Genomic DNA, 20,791 nt, shown 5'->3' on the forward strand with positions numbered 1-20,791 from the left:
TATGAAGTACATGGTACCAACGCCTAGCAGTATGCATCAAACACTTGCAAAATAGTTCTCACCTTATTCTAAATCTCAATAATTAGTTCTTCATCTACACAGTAACTAGAAATCTATTCTATGTTCCTTTAAGCACCACATAAGCTTCACATCACAGAATGCGAGGCAACTGCTCTCAGGGCACAGAGGTAAAACTGCTCTCAATATTTGTCATATGCAACTTACCAGCAAAGTGTCACACCAGTCCTCGGTCCAGGTCCGAACTCTGCTCCAGCCAGCATTAAGAACACAGAGCTTCTCCTCCAGGGAAGTCTCACTCCCTTCCACTAGAGCCTGGAGTGTGGTGCAGCTTTCTGTAATACCCTTCAGATCAGCTTTTCTCCTTTCCAGCTCTCTCAGAACATTCTGAAACAAGAAGAGTCACTCACACACAGCACACTGCGAACTGGCTCCAATCACAAGAGCAAGGAAGCCAGGCATAAGAATTAAATGTGTCATCTCTTGAATATCAATGTATGGCTTCCATGAGGAAAGAAACATCTCTTGCCATTCAATATCTCCAATTATTACTGATAACATCTGTCTATTTAGAAAATTATTTGCCAGTATACAGCGAGCGAAATAATGCAATTAATTGCAAATACTGCCTGGAGCTTCTTAAAAATCTTATTCCCTGTGAGCTAAATACTTTTAGCTTATTATCTTTGGGAAAGAAACAAACATTCAAATTACTACATGCATTCTAAAATCATCTCCATCTCAACATCGAGACAGAAAGGATTATTTTTCATGCAACATAACGTGTTTATCCTCCCAGTGGTGCAATGTAACAGCTCATGAATTATTTGTATTCCTACAAAGATATAGTAAATTTACTTCAGCAACTATTTAATATGCTTGTTTGGAGAGAAATCTTAGGGATATTCTTACAGTAGCAATGTAGTACTATTGACAGTTAACTCTGAACCAAAACTGTGAGAAGAGGTTATGACTAGATGTTTTTCTAATTTTGTAAGCTTTGGGATTTAATGATTCTACAGAGATCTATTCCAAGAGGAAAAGGTGACAAATCAAAGAGTGGAAAGAACAGAACAAGTGTATTAACTGACATTTTTTACTAACTCCAACTATTACATACACTAGTTTCTACAATGTGAGAAAATCATTTTCTCCAGAATAATTAGAAGACATTCTTCTCCCTCTGAAAAGTTGCAGTTTATGGATGAAAAAGTAAATAACAAGTTACTGGAGCTTTTTGATTTTTAAGACCAGCTGTTTCAATGAAAAGTTACAAGCTCAACTTCTTGTTAAAAACATAGATGAGTTTTCAATTTGTTCTCTTAATATTTTATATAGGCCAAAAATATATTTCCTGAGAATTACAAACATTAACCTATGAATTATGCAGTGACAGAGTAAGTCACTTAAATACCTACTAATAACAACTACATAGCAATATCTTAATACTTCACTGGCTATTTGAGTCAACATTCAATTAGCTACTGCACACAGCCAATCAAATCTACAGTAACTTCATCATGTAAAAGACATAGGAGCAAATTCAGGATTTAAATTCAGTCACTTCCATATAATATCAATATAATGTTAAAAACATTAATTTATCCTATGTATTTTTAAAGCATGCTCACTTTAGCCCAGGCAATTTCTGAATCCAGGTCAGAAAGCAAGCTCTCCGAAGTGGACTTCTGCACCAACTCTGCCTCAGTAGTAGCTAGCCACTCTGACAAAGAGGCAGCCTCTTTCCTCATTTTGCGTGCCAGCTGGGATGCTCGTTCAAGATCTTGCTTTCCTTCTGTAACCTATGAAAAAAAAGAAAAACAAAGATTTTAAAAGACAACAAAAATGAAAGTGTTAGTCAACTAAGATACCCACTTAAATTCAAATCTTTTCATTAATAAAAGCTGCCTTCTTGCACAGCAAAGGACCCTGAAAAGAAAAACTGTTTATAAGCATCTGCATCTTACTATACAAAGCCGAATACATAAACCTGAATAATTATAAATTAAGATATACTTAAAAGAAACATGCTTACCGCTTACTTATAGCTAAGAATCACCAAGTCAAAGTTTAAAGTACGTTCATTACGTTTTTTAACTGAAATAGAAGCAAATATAGAATCCAGTATTTTTGGGGCAGACATGACAGCAGAAAGTTGTAAAGAAAACACAGTCTGCCCTTGCAAACAGCTATATAAAATAAATGTGAAATTTGATGTTTGCTGCAGTGCAATTAATACAATTTGTCTGATCAAAGTTTAACATTTGAGAACAACCCAACCACAGAAGCAAGAATAAAGTGAGATTTCAAAAATTACTCTCAATTTAGTGTTTGCCTGTATTCATACAAAATAATATACTCTTTGAAGATCTAAAAAAAAGTAAATTCAGAGATACAAACAGGACTGTAACCTCATATCGCAAATATCCCTGACTTACTGTCCCTCTCTAATTTCTTGTCCTCCTACATAATGAGCTATAAGTGCATAGGCTACATTAGAATCCATGCCTTCTTGAATATTCTTTACTTCATAAAAGATTTATAGGACCCATTTCAAGAAATTACAACAATGCTAGAGAGCACTAATGTAGTTTCACTCTGAATAAGCCTGATTCTGCTTGGACTTCTGTCTTAATTTAAGTAGGAAAAAAAATCCCTATTTCCCCCACCATCACCCACCCAAGCATTTAGTTATTTTTGACTATTCCAAATGTATCCAAATGGAGATAAAAACTACTAAGAAAATTACTCAAATCAATATTTAAAAAAGTTCTTAGAAAGCACGTTTACACGTATTTTTTATTTCACCCTGAAGGCAACTCTTAAATGGATTACAGTTAGAAATCATCATGACATCTCCTAAAAATAGAGAGAGAGAGAGAGAGAGAGAGAGAGAGAAAGAATTTACACCAACCCAAACTTCTCACATGACAATTCAAAAGTTAAGTATCTTGCAAGCTGTTTTACAAACAGGTGTAACATCATACAAACACCTTAAGGAGTAGCAGGTGAGTTTTAATGAAGTGACTGAAGTTCTATGAACTTTCCTTTCTTGAAGAAAGACCTCCCCTTCAGGAACACTCTATGATCACAGAGAATCTGAGCAACTTCAAAACTGTTACAAGTAATCTTTCATCTCTCAACAGATTCCTTCTGGATGAAGCAAATGTCTTATGCAGTATCAAATGGATTATGCAGTATCAGCTGCAAAATCAAAACCTTACAACACCATCTGACATCAAAACAATAAATAAAATAATTTATATGCAGATAAATGTTTATATAAAGATTTAGTTTTCTTACCTGTGCCCCGAGGTCATTGTAAAGAAATTTCAAAGCTGTCAGTTGTTCATCCATTCCTTTGGGATTATCTGTCTGTTGCTTTTGTACAATTTGCCTTCCTGTCTTGATGACAGTTTCAACCTCCAGTTTCACTTCACTTAGGGTTTTATAGAGTTTCTAAAGCACAGACAGACATACTAGTGATTGATTTCTAGTTCAAATGTTCAGAGTACTTCATTCGGCGCACTTAAACTCTGAGTTTTGGATTAAGAGCAAATCAAAGTAACACATGGCAATGCAAAAATGTCTGCCAAGCAGATTTCAAACTCCTGATTTTCCATACTTTATTCTAGTTTTAGTTTTTAATGAAGCAAATTTTATACCAATAGTTCATCACTGTTTACTCCATAACGTAACCCGCATCAAAAGACTAACACTGTGATCTACGCTTGACCTTTACTAATTTTATTTAAACAAAAAAAAATACAAAGAACCAAGCAATCCTGCCTGGAGTCATGCAGTCATGCTTCCAATAGGTCAGGCAAGACAATTTTTACATGTAAACTCATCTGTTTACAGATAATTCAAAAGAATTGCGGTGTTTTAGTTTTCAATAGTTCTGTTGCTATTCTGTAAAAAAATTATAACAGCATTTTCATCCCTTAGGAGGCAGATTAGACTAGAAGACTCACACTGTAATGAAACAACTCCAAACATAACTTAAGAACTTTCCATACTTACCATGCACTTGTCCAGATGAGTTTGGATTACATCTGGGTCAGTATCCTTCACATCCAAGACATGAAGCTCTGCTTTTACACTTTCCAACACGCGCTTGCAATCCAACATGCGCTGCTCAAAGTTGGCTGGTTTCTGAAAAAGCTGATACTTCGTAGACACTTCACGGAGTTTTCTCTGTTTTAATGAAAATTATTTAAAGTGATATTTAAATTAATGTTTGCACTTTGACAACGATACTTAAAGCATCTCCTTCTAATCTAATCCATCTCTCCTGCTACCACAACTCAGGATACATGTTAACATCATTTGCCAAGCCACATTCCATCACCTATTTCTAACCTCCACATGTGATGCAGAAGAGCTCTAATTCTCTTCCAACACAATTTCAAGATATCCATTCTACCTTATTTTCAGTACTTATCCCATGATAATTATAGGATTTCAGCTTCCCTATTCAATTAATCTAGAGCTAATTGTTTCCTAATGAAAGCATGTAGAAGTACACACTATCAGTTTTTGAGATTTGCTTGACCGCACCAAGCAATTTACAGACTAACAACAGAAGTGCGCTATTTAAAACTAGAACCTCTTCCAATTTAAATGCTTAGAGTGACTTTCATATTTTTACCTGCAAAACATCCAGCAGAGTTCCACCTCGGGGAGATCTGCATTCAGGAGAAGCAGGAGGGAAAGAGCGAGGACTTTTCTTGAGCTCCTCTAAGGTGGCCTCATGAGCTGCAATTTCAGCTTGAATTTTCTACCATATAAAAACAGGAAAAAAAACGTTACAACACATCTTGCAGAGAAGAAAAGAGCTTGCTTACTACTTAATATCCACCAGAATTAAATCCAATCTGTAATGTTAAACGTAAAGATTTGATTATGATTCTATGATTTTAAACATGGCTCTGGTCACAGCTTGCTAAATTGAAAACTATTAAGACTGTTATTCTATAAAATCTTCTTAAAATAAGAAAGCAATCTAGATCACAAAACTTGTCAATTAGAACATCAGTGCAGGAGTGAAATTAAACCTGCATGGATTAGTAAGTCTATGCTGAGTGCTATCACCAGATAAATCAAATTGATGGGTATTAGAAAGCTGTATTAGAATACCTGGGCCTCCTGTGGCATCTGAAAGGCATCTACCCTATCAGTCAGGTAAGATGTCAGCTGTCTATCCAGCTCTGCTAAGTTTTCCTGCAACACCTGCAGCATGTGGTCAGTTTCTCGCATAGTCTGAAGCTGCTGTTCCAAGGCGATCTGTCGGCTCACAGCCTAACAGAAAAGAAAGGTAGGATATGAGAGAGCATTTGTTCTGTAGGAACTATATTAATCTTTCTCAAAACAAAGGTGAGAAAGATCCCAAAATTTCTATGCCAAGAGAACTGTCATCTTAAATAACATTTCTTAAAAAGTGCGTGATTGATATCATTAACAAATAATGCTGTTAGATACAAGGCATTGAAAACAAGTCTCTCCTCTCATTTCACGAGGAAAGTAGGCTGTTAAAAACAGGCATTACAAAAACTACTTAGTCACCTGGGAATCAGGGACATCACGATATTCTGTAGCTTAGTGTTGTTTGATGTGCAAACATGAACATTTTCCATCAAAACGACAAACTATGTCACCCCGTGACACAGTTTGTTGAAAATGGAGGTTCACATTTCCTTCCTTCCACTGCCCCCTCTTAAGCAGCAAAACTTCTAAGTTCATTTGATCACTAATCCACAGGAGCACAAAATCCCCATTACCAGCACACACACACACCGAGATAGAAAGTCATTAACAACCTCGCACATCAGCACTGCAGATACAAAAGCTGATAGCTTTCACATGGCAGTGAAATGCTACAAGGGCAAAAATAGTGATAAATGCTAACTTAAATGACAGCCTGTAACCCCTAGCTTATGCAAATGCATTCATGTTGCTCACTGTAACAAAAATGAACCCAAATTCTCTCTGTGACTATACTGCAAAAGTAGCAGGGGAAAAAAAAAAACAAGCTCTCCAATCCTACAGTCTGGTTGGTGCCTGTGCTACCACAGTACTCAACAAATGTATGCAACCTGAAATACAGCTAATCCTCTTCTATCTAGTAAACCTAGAATAGATAAGAGAAGCATGAGAAGAGGAAAGGGGCAAGGCAACAGATGGCGAATTGAAAGAATGCTTTCCTTCCCTTCCCTTATTATACTGTAACTTCTTCCTAGCACTTTCAAAGAGTGAAAATGTTTCTATTCATGTACTTCATTTTTACAGTTAATGAGCAGTACACCAGTATTTATGGAAGTAGGAAGGGAACATTCATCTCAGTTATTGAACTTCATTGAGCTGGCCCTCTTGAGATCATAATTGACCTTTTTTTTTTTTTTTTATATCGAAGTTATCTAGAAAAACATAAGGGGGTTGGGGGGGAAAATAGGAATGCAAACGTGGAAGACAGAACATGACTAGTAACAGGTGAAAATCTGTATTCTGCTCCTAGGGTATTATTCCAAATTGAAAGCAGCTGACATTATGAAACTTCTTCCTAGTTTCCTGTGCTGAAGTCCTGCATCCATGAATTCAGGTAAGAAGAAGCATTTCAGCCCACCGGGTTGACAAACGGAGCCCCAAATTCTTACCAAATGACTCAATTCCTCATAGCGGGCATTGAAAGCCTCCAATTTTTCACTGATGATATCATCAAGAATCCCTCCATCGATCAATGTCTGCCCAAGTTCCCGAATCTGGGTTCGATTATCAGCGGGATGACGGAGGACTGATTCCAGAGACTAATCAGCAGAAAAAGTATAAAGTCAATGCATCAAATATTTCTGAACTATCAGAGGTAGAAATCCGGCCGCATGCAAAGTTTACAGTACTCTCAAGACAAAAAGTGTAAAGAAGTATGAATAAATTATGGCTTAATCCATGATGGCAAATACAGTAGCTGTTTCGTTTTACAAAACCAAACTTCACAGCACTTCTCATCTATTCATCAATATTTCACGCAGTAGTGCTGGAAGGAATTAATTTACAGAGGATAAGAGAGCATGAAGTTTCAACTCTGCATGGTGTCAAGATTGGCACAATTGTTAGAAACAAGAAAATATATATTTTTTGGAGGGGTGGAGAGTGTTGGTCTAACAACATACATTCCAAATTCAGAGTACTACATTAACAGAAAGAATCAGAATACTCAACATACTGTTCAGTATCCTTCTAAAGAGCAGAATTCTTGTTCTTTCAAATGTGTCTATCTGAAAAGTCAGCAGTACAACAGAATGACAACAATACCTCAAGAGCATCATTGACAACATCCAACTTATCAGCCAGACTTTCCGTCATTTGCACTCTTTCTTCTAGAGTGTTTAGCCAAGCTGTTTCTAAATCAAGATATTGAAGCAGCTCAATCCAACAGGACCACACCTCCTAAAAGCAACAGAAAAATTGAAATTAGCCTAGAAGGTCACGCATAGGCTTGAAGAAATTACATTTCACAGATATCCCTCCACATTAGTCAAGTAGAACACATTCAAAAGTTGGGCATTCTATAACAAATTTTAGATAGAAAAACTTGCTACTACAGAAGCATGACAAAAAGCAATATGCAAAACACATACAAAGGTCTCTAAACTCATGCTAAAAATATCAGACATCCAGACACTTCCAACAGTTTAAGAACGTAACAAAAATTCACCCACTCCTCCTGAAATGTAGGACATACACAAACCTAGATCAACTTGTTCTAATTATTGAGAAGTTTCTGTTTTTCTGAAGAAACATGGACAGCTAACTCAATGATAATGTTTCTCATGCATTCCAAAGACCTCATCTCAAGAGAAAAAATCTTGGAAAAGCACCACTGCAAAATGCATTGTCAAAGTTTCTGGATTTTGTGGCACAGACATTTTTAGCATCCTTTTCCATTCTTCATGTCACCTACCTGAGATTTATTTGAGATCTGCTAGTCTTACCTCTAAAGTGTGGCATTTCCCCCGGATCCGATTACACAGTAGCTGGTAGTTCTCCAACACAACATTCAGCTCAGTTGCCAGCTCCTGACCTCCAGATGGCACTTTAGTGGCCAACATCTTGATGTTGTCCTTGAGAATTTTCACTCGCACCTCTTTCTGTAGCACATCCTCTTTTGCTCTCTGCCCAAAAAAGAACACATTATACTATTCAATTGCCATGCATCCAGCTGTTAACCACTCAAAACAACCATCAGCAGTTTAACATCATAAGCATACTTGCCAGAATATTCTCAAGTCTGAGCACAACAAAACATGGCTAGAAAGATCATGCTATTGGCTGTTGAATTCTGCCCTAATCAGAACTTAAGAAGCAGGATAGCTGAAAGGTAAGAGACAAACTTTGACTGGACAGCCTGGAAACAACTAGAAGGATTCAGAAATAGAAATTTTCCTTAGCTCTTTCTTTTCAGGTTACAAGAACAGTTTTACAAAGTTGAAGTACCTCTGATATACAAGGCGCTGTAGTTTATGGTAGAATTTAGTACATGACAGCATTATTGTTGGACATATTGTTCTAAATGTAAGGCAATTAAAAAAGAAATTTCAGTTAACAAAAGGGCAAAGGATAGAGATCTGTAACATTCTGCTTTATGACTATCTCAAGCTACCTCACAGCTTTTAAAATTTACTTCCTCCAATTAGTAGGAGCTCCATTCAAATAAAAGCAGAATTAGGCAAGCTAAAGAGTTTTTCAAAATGTCATGTAAAAAATGCTCCTGGGTCAAATACACAGAGTGCTCTTCCCCAGTACTAGAGGCAGTCCCAGCATAACGCTCTTTTTTGATACAAATGTAAGAGCATACACAATTGTTAAAGTTCACAGGCTCACTGACACATCTGCCAGATTAAAAAGCACAGAATATAATCTGGAACTGATGGAAGTTACTGTGCTAAATCTCTCAGATTTCCCAATTAAGAAAAGTGTTGTTTTTTTTTTTTCCTGGCATGTTTTCAGCAGGCTGTCAGACTTTGAAATCTCTAGTGGCTTCAAAGGACACAAATATATTAATAACACTTGTTAAAAACTGCTTTAGAAAACCCCTTCAAAAATAACGGTTTGGATCTTCAAATAGATTTGTCAAAACACTTGTAAAGAGCAGAAAAAAACCTTTATTTTCTACTCAGAGTAACCACGTAGTGAATAATTCAAAATATTTGTCAAGACACACCTGAACTCCCACTGAATTGTTAAAAAACAGAGAGGATTACTGTTTGCACTGTACATGCAATCCAAGAGAATTACCTATTCAGCTGATAATTTATACTGAGGCAAAAATAAATCCTTCTTTTTTTTGTCAATAGTTCCAAAATTAGAGGTATCGGCACCACTATTTGCAACAGATGAGGAACACAAGATGCCCTTTCTTACAAAGCTGTTTAGAACTGTTTTACTAAATGCGGAGCTACTATAGCATGAGATGGGAAATTGAAGTCCAATAGCTGGAAGCAGAATTACGTGGTTTTACAACTGCTAATTTAGACAGACAGAATATCGCATTGTCTTCCTCTAGTTTATTCTCCTCTAATAAGGTAACATATTCTCAGGATTTAATGCATTGCAAGCCTTCCTGGCTTAGAAGGCTGTGTGCTACTACTCATTATAAAATCCCTGTGCCTCTTAGCCAAATACAACATCTGCTTTTATAGTTTGTGCTTTAAAACAAGAATTTCCATGAAGCAAAGGTGAAAAATAGCACTAATCTTGTCATGACCTGAGTTCCTTTACATACAGATAATAATTCCACAAAAGATCAGCCCTTAGAAACCATTAAGTTTTGTTTCCCTTTAAACAGGTCTCTACAATGACCTGATGTGCCTGACCTTCATTTCCTCCACAGCATTCTCTAACTCTTCAGGGGACTTGTATTCAAAATCCTTCTCCAAATATTCTTCCTCAGCTTGGGTCATCCATTCTTGCATCTCTGCCAAATCCTTCTTCAGATTTACAGCTTTTTCCTGACTTTCAGACAGGCGATTTTTCTGACTAATGATCTAGAATTCAAGGTGAAGAAAGAAACAGAAGTTTTGGTACATAAATGTCCTCGTGCACGTGAAAAACCACAGGTTTCTGTTAAAACATTTTCTACCAAAGTATTTTTAAGCCATAATTAGCAAAATTAAAATTAGCTGTTTCCCCCCTCCATCCATGTCACTTTTAGCAGATCAACAAAACCTAGAAGTAAGGAAAGGAGAGAGGATATAGATTTTGTCCCTTTGTGTAAACTGGTGGCAATTCAACTGTCAGATGTGGAGAGGGGGGAATGACAAAGGGTGAAGAAAACACTCTTCTGATCACAGATATCATATAGTTAGGTACAGCCTTATACAGAACACTTTAACACCATCAGGCCTCACACTCTTCTACAACCCAGCCAGTCTGGATAAAGGTTCAACGTCCATCAACAGCAAGGTTTTCTTTGTCAGGCACTGTGATGAATGTATAAATGTTTCTACAGAAAGCTTCCATCCAAAAGAAACATCCACATACTCCAGACTGAAGTGGCAGTCTGTCTATAGCCATTTATTTTCAAAGCCGCCTGGAAGGAGGCTGAAATTACTCAGAGTCAGAATAGTACTTCAAATTTCAGGGGCAAGATTAGGTGGCCAGATTTTTTTTTTTCCTGAGAAAAGAAAAAGCAGTATGAAGCAAAGTAAATATTTCATTTTTATATACAAATAATTGAACTGAAAGCAACACAGTGAACTCTTCAAATACCTAGAAATGTACATATTTAAACAAAACTCCTGTTGCATAGGGATTCCCTAACATATTTGCACTTGTGAAGGATTTACTGTGCCAGGTTGAATTTTAGCCATTTTGATAGCAGAACAAGTAGAGCATATTTGTTGAAGAGTCAAAGATATATTGTCAAGAGTCCAGAGAAGGGCAATGAAGATGATCCACGAGCTGGAACACCTCTCCTGGGAAGGCAGGCTGAACGAATTCAGCTTGTTCTGCCTGGAAAAGCGAAGGCTGTGGGGAGACCTCATTGCGGCCTTCCAATATTTAAAGGTCATTTATAAATGTGAGGGAAATCAGCTTTTTACATGGGTAGATAGTGATAGGACAAGGGGAAATGGTTTTAAACTACAGGAAGGGAGATTTAGATGATATGTCAGAGGGAAGTTTTCTCTGAGAGAATAGTGAGATGCTGGAACAGGCTGTCCAGAGAGGCTGTGGATGCCCCATTCCTGGAAGTATTTAAGACCAGGTTGGGTGGGGCCCTAGGCAATCCCATGAAGTACTTGATCTAGCAGCTGACAACCTTGCCTGTGGCAGGCGAATTCAAACGTGATGATCCTTGGGTTTCTCTTCAAGCCAAGCTATTCATTCTATAACTCTAAGAAACTGTTTCACTCCTTCACCTCTTCACCACACTCCCAGTGTCATGGAAATGAACAGATGCAGTAACAAGCAAGCGCTAGCAACATATGAAGAACTGACCTGCTTGCTCAGTTTCTCCCATTGCGTCTGGCAGTCTACTAGCTTAGATTTTGCCCAAGTATTTATGCCTGCAATAGACTGACTTCTTAAAGCTGACTCCAGTTCTTTCATCTCTTTCAGTGAAGGCTCAATCTTCTCCATTTCATTAACAAAAATCTAAACACACATAGAAAATAAAAAATAAATATATAGAGTACCCATGATTTTGTAATTTTAAATTATTTCAGAGAAACTTTACTGAAGAAAAAAAAGTGAGCAATGTTTTCTGCACCAGACTGTTTAGAACAATCCTGCAGTGGCCTAAAACATCAGAGCTGTGCAACTAAAAACACATCTTGCCATACAGTGCAAACATTCTTGCACATCAGATGTCAACACTAGAACAAGTCAATTTTCAAGATGATGTATTTCAAATACCCTGATGTTTCCAGTATACCTCAGATGCATATTCTTCCTCCAGAAACAAACGTTTGAGGTTACACTGTAATCAGTTACTGTCAGTTGACATTCTACCTAACTTTGATCCTTATGTGGCACCAGATTGGAAGGAATCTTAATTGTAAGGCACATTGAACTCCTAAACCATACAAGTTTAATCATACATATTTGCTTATTATTTTTAATATCCTTGAAAGTTTTATGCAGAAAGAAGTTTTCACCAATAGATTCAAACTGTTTGTCATAAAACTGAGAAAAAAATTAAACACTTTTACAGAAGAGTTCATGTAAATTGTGGATAAGTATTTTTAAACATAGTGAAGAACTCTGAAATGTACGAAGTGTTATGGCTATACACACAAGAAAGCACATAAAACTTGGTTCTGAAATGCATAAGACAATTCTGTCAGACTTTACATAATATACCACAGGCAATAACAGTGGCAAAGTAAAAAAGAAGAGATGGTAAATGTATGATTTCAGAAGATTCCTTAGGAAAACAAAACTCACTGTGCATTGGTCAAGCTGTCTTTGAAGTCCTTCAGTATCTCCTTGAGCAGCCTTTTCTGTCAGTAAGAAGCCTTTCACGCCATCCATCCACTTCAGAACAACTTTTGAATTAGTCTAAATCAAACATAGTAGCAAAGAGTTGATAATGCTGTGAGTGTATGGCAGTTGCATTTCAACCACTTTAATCAGTGCTAAAAGAATGTTCCAGAACGTGCAAGCATTCCCCAGATTTTGCATGACACCACTTCTATTATTTTCTTCCTTCAATTTCTCTATTCTTAACTTTATGTGAAAACTAAATTCCTGATAGCGATACTCTTGCACTCATGGGTTAACTGGCATTGTACTCATCCTGGCTATCACACAGAAATGCTGGATAAACTAAGAAGACAAGCACAGCTTCAAAAAGTACGTGGCTGCCCTTCACATGAAGGACTTGCTGGAAAAATGGAAATTGTCTTTTCTTCACACTATAAACTATGTGCAGCCATTTTCACCACTCTCTTTTGAAGGATCTGCTGCACTCCAATAATGAAGTAGGGCCCCCTATAGGTATCTGTGTGATTAGATGAGGAAAGTGTAACAGTAAACATACTTGAAAGGTAGAAGCTATGCAGGGAAAGCCTCGAAGAGAAACACAGGCATAAAAAGCCAATACCGTACAGGATTAGATTAAGCACTAAAAAATTCCAGCTGCTGAAGCCAGTGGTAGCTACAGTACGTACTCCATAAAGCAAAACACAGAAATAAATTTATAAATACAGAATTGCAGTCACCCGACCTAAAATTTAGCAGCTGCCTTATATTCTGGGTAAAGTGGGACAGAAGGGTTGCCATCACCTTCCCACACAGTTGTGAATGTTCACTATCACCCTTACAAACAAAACCACTACAAACTCGGAGAAAAGATTTTTTTTCTCCTGATTCAACTATGTTACATGATTGCCGTTTTTACTAATATAGTTGAACTTTTTTTAATCAGAAGTTCTGGGTTTTTTTTTAGCAGGTGGTATCTTTCTATTTTGACTCCTTTGTCACAACGGAGCATTCTTACTGGAGAAGCCAAGTCAAAATTCATCAGCATTATCTTTTATTTTAGACATCACCAAGGAAGAAAACGCACACTTGTCTTTCAAGATCCATACATTATAAAGTGCTTAAAAAAAAACAACTCAGAACTAACGAGAACACATAGACTAAGATTACATTTATATCTAGGACAATGATACCATTACAGCTCAAAGTCACAATACTTTCCACAAACCTATTCTTTTTTGGAGGAATTTTGTTCGGTTCATGAGCCTGAACATTTTCCAAATCAGACCCCAGGAGGATCTAACAGTGAACCACAGTCTAAAAATATCTATACCTATATATACACACACATAATTATAAGAAGTTGCTATCCAACAAGGCATTTTAGCTTACACTTAATTTAGCTTGCTTACAGAAAGATATGCACAGCTAGCTAAAGATAATAAGTAGCTAAAATGAATTAAATGGGATTACTCACAAAGTTAGACACATTTAAATAACTTGCTGAATCAGAAGTCAAATATACAGAAGTTCAATGAAGAAAACGCTCCTGCACTGCACAGGTAAATAATTATCAAATGCTCAGCGTAGGCCATGAATGTGTCAGAGTTCCCAGGCGTTAGAAGTGAATTAACACAATGGATCTACTTCTAAAATTTATTCCAATTTACTGTCTACTTTTCCCTTCACATGACTGTTACAGACAATATCACAGCAAAACCAGCACAGTGCAGAAACAGGTCATGTCACCAGTGCACACACTGTCAGCCTGGGGGAGCCTCCATCACAATAGAAACTGCAGAAATGACATCTGAGAAGCAGGTCCTACAGACGGATCTGCCACTGCCTTGTTCATCTGACTAATGAGGGCATTTTAAGCCATGTTCATTTGTCTACTTACATTTTGTTTTCAAAAACATAAATGTGAGGAAATGCTGTTGCAGACCCTCTCAATTTTAGAAGCGAATTATGAAAAAAGTAAATATTAAATACAACCAAACACTTGCGCACAGTTGTAAGTAACCATACGGTCTCCATGACTTGCCACCCACTTATTCCATTTTTCCCCCCTCTCCCATTTATTTTTTCCACTTTTATAGTCAGACACTTCATTTTCTCTTTTAACAAGTACCCAGTCATTATCAATCAAGCTATTTTTGTGTCTCTGGTACCACATCTCCAGTACTGACTCATTCAGTATCTGCTCCACAAGGAAGAAAACATACACTTTTAAGTAAGTAGGTCTAGCTCAGTGCAGGTACAGAAAAATCAAGACAACCGGAAAGGTAAAATAATTTGATGAGTATGACTGATAAGAAGCTGTTGCACAAATAAGATTGAGAAATGCTCACATGCAGAATATTTATTCCATCACCCTAAACAGCAAATAAGCATTAGAAAGAAAGAGAAGAGAACAAGGCATTGACCTAAATGTGTATCTCAGAGTCAAGAGAAAAATTAAGGAGAAGGAGCTTGCTCATAATTAAACAAGGACCTGGCTAAGCCTGTTAAAGTTCATTTCTTTTAGGAGCCAGTACAAGCCAAACCACTTTGGCAGATCACAAGGCAGATCCCACTGACCAATGGCTCCTCCTCAGCCTGAGGCTGTTGCAGATAGCTACAGAAGGATAGATTCTAAAGAAAACATATTAAAAGCAGAAGTTGTTTTAGAAGTATGTGTGAAAATACTTATATCCTTGAAGACGTTTAAAAAAGAGGCTTTTATTTCAATGCTTCGTGTAACACAGCCTAACAATAACACAAAAATTCCACAAAGAAGAAAAACTCACTGAAAAGCTGCAACTCCACCTACCATGCATAGGTTGGTTCATGGTTTTCATTTATAATCTCACTAGGCTAGACTGGACTGATATGCTCTTCTTCCCTGCTTCCCTTCTAGGAGCTTAGTAGTAAAATGAAAGGCACCTTAAGTCCTCAACAAAATTATTAGTGAATAACACTTAATGAGCAAGGGCAAGCTTCTCCCTCCAGCATTCTTTCTGTGTATAGTTTTTCACGAGTGTGAGTTTGCATTCTGCTTTTAATTTTAGTTAGAAGACGTTACTCTTACTGTGACGGTTTTTTTTCCAGATTTGTGGTTTAAAAAAGGCTTTGAGGTTTTTGCTCTTTCCAGCCATAATCACCAACAGATTGTCCAACTCTGTGCAACATCATCCAAGTCAATTACCTGACCACATTAATGCAGATGCAGATTTCAGTACACATGCATACATCTGTAATTGGGCACTCATTAAAGCTCCTGCCCTGTTGGAACTGGAAAACTCACTGTACATAAACATTTTCTTCACTTGCTTTTTAACAGACTGTACTAGTTAACTGTTGACAGAAATCAAACTTGAAGGAACAGGTTTCCTGTAGCAGGTATGTAATTTCAGTTTTAAATGTCAACCTAATAAAGTGTCGGGCATCTGACACCAACCACAACAGAGGGCACTCAGCCTGTGGTGGGATCAGGCCTTCAGCAACACAGCTAACATACTCCTCATTCTGGTGGAATCTTTGATTCTGGTACTGGCAGAAGATGAATGCTAATTTTAAGTGCAAAATAGTGCTATCTTAGAAGATAAAATAATATACTGGACATTTTAAAAGCCACACATAACTCTTCTACAAGTACATTACATGCTTTCAGGCATGGTCCACAACCATTTCACTTCTCATTCAGTATCATCCGAATGCAAGAGTATAAGAAAGGAAGGCGTCTATAACAATTGAGTCATGTATCAAAAAAATCCTTTCAATTTACCTCAAATAATCTCAACTTGGATGTAACTTCTTCCAGTAGTTTAACATCTTTGGAAGTCTTTAGCCTTAACTTGTCCCAGTGTCCTTGCACGTGCCTGAACTGTTGCGTGTAGACCTTTGTCCTATCAGAAGACTGTTTCTCCAAAGCCTTTGTTTCTTCAGCAAGTTTATCTACCCTGGGCTTCTGGGCTTCCAGTGTCTCACAAACAGTCTACAAGGAGAAGGAGGGAAAAAATATACACATTCGCTTGCAGTATCAGGTATAACACATTCGCATACAAACACAAATACATCAAAGCAGTCACATAAGCTGAAATAACCATTTCACTAACATTAAGAAAGAATGATAGTTTACCATATAATGTGAGACATAAAAAAAATGCTACTGCTCTGTTAAACTGAGCATCTTTGCAATTATACTTAAATTTTAAGGGAATCTCGGAATTGAGAAATGAAATCATTACCATTAATTTAACTTTACAGTATATATATTTAATACAGATAGGTGGGATGCATGCACACACATTTTAATGCATTGTGCTGAGGAAGAATCTCTTTTTTGGTGTGCTTATGCTTTCATTCTTACTTTTCTTCACAAGAAAGAAACAACATAAAATGTACCTTTTCCTCTAAAAGGATAGCTAGTGATGCAGTGATAAGATTGGGAACAGGGATGTATGCTTCCGAAAACAAGTTTTCTGTGCAACAAGCCACAGAGACACAGACTGAGTCAACTCCCTGCTCAAGTCTATGCCTGAAAAATTCATCAGTGCCTGTCATGGTGAAGAAGAGGGAGCTGCTCAATCCCAGGCCCACAGGCAGTGCCTTATCCACATTTTGTCCTGATCTCCTGTAACAACCCCTAAAGATCCCACACTGACATACTGTGTCTTCTCAGGTTAATTAGTCTCTGAAGACAACAGGAAGGAGGGATCTGGAAACAAATAAAAAATGACAAATCTCCAGAGGCCAAAAGTCATTGCAATTCAGCCAGTGTATGGAACTAAAAATCTCTGCCAGCCTTAACCAATTCAGAAGAAACATCACTCATTTGTTTCTTGGGTTCTCAAAAAAAAAAAAAAAAAAAAAAAAAAAAAAGAGATTACCCTCTGCCAAACAGAGGATAGACAGAAACAGCCTTCCCCCCATACCCAGTAACTGCAGCCCTCTTTTTTATTTATTTATTTATTTTTTGCGCCATACAGGAAAAAGAAAATGCATTTTTGAATTCAGCATTATTCTACAAAAGGACTCAGGTGGCAGGGGGAGGTGTGAAGTATTTGAGTTTGTTTTGATGTTTTTTTGTGTGTGTTTTAAAAAAAGAAGCAGTACATGACTCCTTTCCTAACTACAGCCCTTGTATTTATAAAGTAATTGTCATCCACAGGTTTTCAGATAGTTTGTATGTTCATAATAGGAAACAAAAACTCCACTTCTACTGCACTGAATTTGTATATCAATTACCCTTATTGTTCACAAACACTTTCTCTTTGAAAGGCAATCTGGAGGCCACTGGAGTACAATCACCCTCTTAAAACGCCCTGGTAGGATGAAACTGGATGAAGTTGCTATCCAGGTGATCACCAGGAAGGCATCCCACGTCTAGCTAGGCTACAGCACTTGCAGGAGCCACAAAGCAGGCAGCCTTGAATCAGCCACATCAACTCCCAACTCCACTAATAAAGCTCCTATGAAGGAGGACACTCCTGGCCCTGACACCCTCTTTGGGGCTCGTTGGCACAAAGTAAGCAAAAAAGGTAATAATTACCTTCGTCTGCTGCAAGGCTTTTTCAACCTTACTAGGGTCACTCAGCCCACTTGCAATTGCCTGCTGCTTGCACTCCACCTCGCTGAGCACGTCCTTCAGTCTCTGCAGAGAGCCTAAGAAGTCCTGGCTAGGCAGGCTTTCTGTCTCTGTTATTGTTAGAGATTAATTAATACAAATACAAGAAAAGAACATAAACACAAGAACCAAACTATAAGAGATGTGAATTAGCATATTCTTTAAAAAAAAAAATCATGAAAGATACTGAATCCTGATGAGACACTCCAAGAACTAAAAGTCCACAAATGGCAGCATTCTTTTCCTTTCTAAAAAATACGTATATTCTTAGATAAATCTCAATTCCATTTTATGTAATTAAGCACCTGAATTACTTGGAGAGAGGGAAAAATCAGTAATACTTGGGCTTTTGCACATTTAAATCCCCTGAATTTAAACACGTATTCCTACACACAAATATAAAAAAAAAACCCTGTCAACTTTCGGCATTACGCTGGAATAGAGGCCTTCTTTGGGAACACTGAAAAGGGAATTTAAGTTTGGACAGAACATCTGCTTGAGGTCCTTCTTTGCACCTCTGATTTTGACCAAGTCTGTCCTCTGTGGAATTCCACACAGGAGGCTGCACGTAATTCAGGAGTTTCAGAATGAAAACTGAAGCTTTCAAAAACTACAGCAAAACAGTACTTTAGCTGTAAAAACAGTACTCTGCTATGCACATCCTCCAGCCTTGAATTCCTAAGCAATTTCATTACTTCACCATGAGTGAAAATTAATCTAGAACTTGCTCTGACTCACCAGGTAGCTTTTCAACAGCTTGCCATCAGAACTTTTATGCCATTTATAACTAAGGAATGAGTCAACATGCACAGAGAGAAACACAATTATCTAACTTGCTGTTCCTAAAAAGATAGTACCATTTTACAGGGAAGACAAGAAGAGCTTGCTATAAAGCAAACAGGAGAACTCAAATACACCAAATCTTAAAGGAGAAAAAATAGTAAAAATAGCCTCTGATTCATAAAAAAAAAGCAAGTCATAATTTCAAAAATGTCAGTATTGATGGTACTGAGCACCACTCAATCAGGGACTTCTCAGACCCTTAACAACCATGAAAAAAGTAGGCCTTGGGTCAGTAAGAAAGCCTGCCAAGTTCACAAACGCTTGGTTTCTACACCAGCTGCTCCTCTCCATTACATGGCCTGGGAAATTCTTTAAACTTGCAGCAGTTCAAGCTATTTTGTTAACAAAAACCCTGAACTGGCATTTCCCTCTGCTCTTTAACTATGGGCAATCCAGAGAAAATCAACCATTAGGAAAAAAACAAATAATATACTTACAAATGTAAATGTAACAAGCCAAAATACATTTTTTTACTGAGTAATAATTGGCTCAAATACAGTAATGTTCCCTCAAATGACATGTGGCATGAAAAAGAGTATTATAGTCCCACAACATAACCATTTTACTGGTATTCTTATATGAACCAATTCATAATAACAATGAAAATAATTACTCTTCACAGTAAGAATTAACTTACACAGTATACACTGTAATTTGAGCATGGTAGATATACATTATTCATACAGTTTTCTGCACTGACATGACTGAAGTGTTCAGGCCTTGTGCAACTCACTGTATAAATGGCCAAATAATTTAGTACTTGAGTTTATTTTTACTGCACACAAAGTAGATGCTCTTCCACCTGGGGCTGTTAACAAAACACTTCCTCCAATTTCTCAAAAACAAAATGAAAAAAAAAAAAAAAACCTGATTATATGCCTGTGTTCTTCATATTCAGCTGTAGAATACCAACAGGGAGATCCATTTTGTACAATGAAGTCAGCATGCTGGTTTTAACGCTCATAATAAATTTTTTAATGTAACAAAAGCCCAAGTAGAACATGCCTGAAAAGTAAGCCAAATTCCAAATAATTTGAAATATCAGTGTTACAAAAGCTATTGTGTATGACTCAATGAGGCCGTAAAAAAAGAATGAACTCCATTCTCACATTTAGTTTTTAAAAGTTTCCCTTAATCTTTCATTTTTAATTTCTAGTATTATTTGTTTCTGTTAGTGACAGATCCAAACAACTTTTCAAACTAAATCATTCACTTCAAGTATGGATTTGCTAATCTATTAAACATAGTTTTATCCATTCACAGAAAAACGTGTATACGCGTGTAACAATATAATCTATGAGTATCAAAACAAGACTGCATTAGTATGTCAATGTAAAATGATATAGATATAAAATGCACATTTAACTTCAGATTTTGTTACAGGGGAATCCCAGTTTGAAATTGGGAACAAAAGCCTTTGACAAAAATGTAAATATTGTGTTTGAATTATTCGTTCTCTGAACATCACTTACAAGTATTCCTTTGCTCTAATTTCCTCACACTATTTTTTCACATTCTCTCTTCATAATTTTATTCCTAGTTATAATTGAAAATCTTATACTAAGTCTCTGACAATTCATCATAATTGATGGAAACTATGATCCAAATACTCCTTAAAGACAATCACATAAAGTGGTTGAAAGAGAAAAGATTTAAAAAAAAAAAAAAAATCAAGGAAGTTACTGTCTTACATGAACAATTATAATCTCTGGACAATATTTTCACAGTAACTGCTTTAATTCCAAATTCTCTTAAGCAGCGTCTCTGCAGCACAAAGGCTCCAAGAGCACACTGTTTATCCTGCCATCCAAAAGGTTTTACTCATGAGAAAAGAAAGAAGAAAAG

At 36.9% G+C, this 20,791-nt stretch overlaps 1 protein-coding gene across 4 annotated transcripts in view; it reads right to left on the minus strand.

Annotated features, from left to right (window-relative positions):
- The window catches only part of UTRN (utrophin), a 344,979-nt gene that overhangs the window by 228,851 nt on the left and 95,337 nt on the right, over nt 1-20,791 (minus strand). For all 4 annotated transcript variants that reach the window (XM_052698789.1, XM_052698799.1, XM_052698781.1 and 1 more), the window contains 14 exons: nt 18,029-18,174; nt 16,262-16,471; nt 12,460-12,573; nt 11,512-11,667; nt 9,888-10,058; nt 8,007-8,186; nt 7,327-7,461; nt 6,672-6,821; nt 5,158-5,319; nt 4,670-4,798; nt 4,042-4,215; nt 3,322-3,477; nt 1,650-1,820; nt 226-405 (listed from right to left, as the gene is read on the minus strand). In XM_052698789.1, the coding sequence (XP_052554749.1) occupies nt 226-405; nt 1,650-1,820; nt 3,322-3,477; nt 4,042-4,215; nt 4,670-4,798; nt 5,158-5,319; nt 6,672-6,821; nt 7,327-7,461; nt 8,007-8,186; nt 9,888-10,058; nt 11,512-11,667; nt 12,460-12,573; nt 16,262-16,471; nt 18,029-18,174 (2,234 nt within the window). The remainder of the gene's footprint in view (nt 1-225; nt 406-1,649; nt 1,821-3,321; nt 3,478-4,041; nt 4,216-4,669; nt 4,799-5,157; nt 5,320-6,671; nt 6,822-7,326; nt 7,462-8,006; nt 8,187-9,887; nt 10,059-11,511; nt 11,668-12,459; nt 12,574-16,261; nt 16,472-18,028; nt 18,175-20,791) is intronic.

The sequence above is a fragment of the Tympanuchus pallidicinctus genome, unplaced genomic scaffold (genome assembly GCF_026119805.1).
Source record: "Tympanuchus pallidicinctus isolate F22 unplaced genomic scaffold, pur_lepc_1.0 scaffold1, whole genome shotgun sequence".
NCBI lineage: Eukaryota > Metazoa > Chordata > Aves > Galliformes > Phasianidae > Tympanuchus > Tympanuchus pallidicinctus.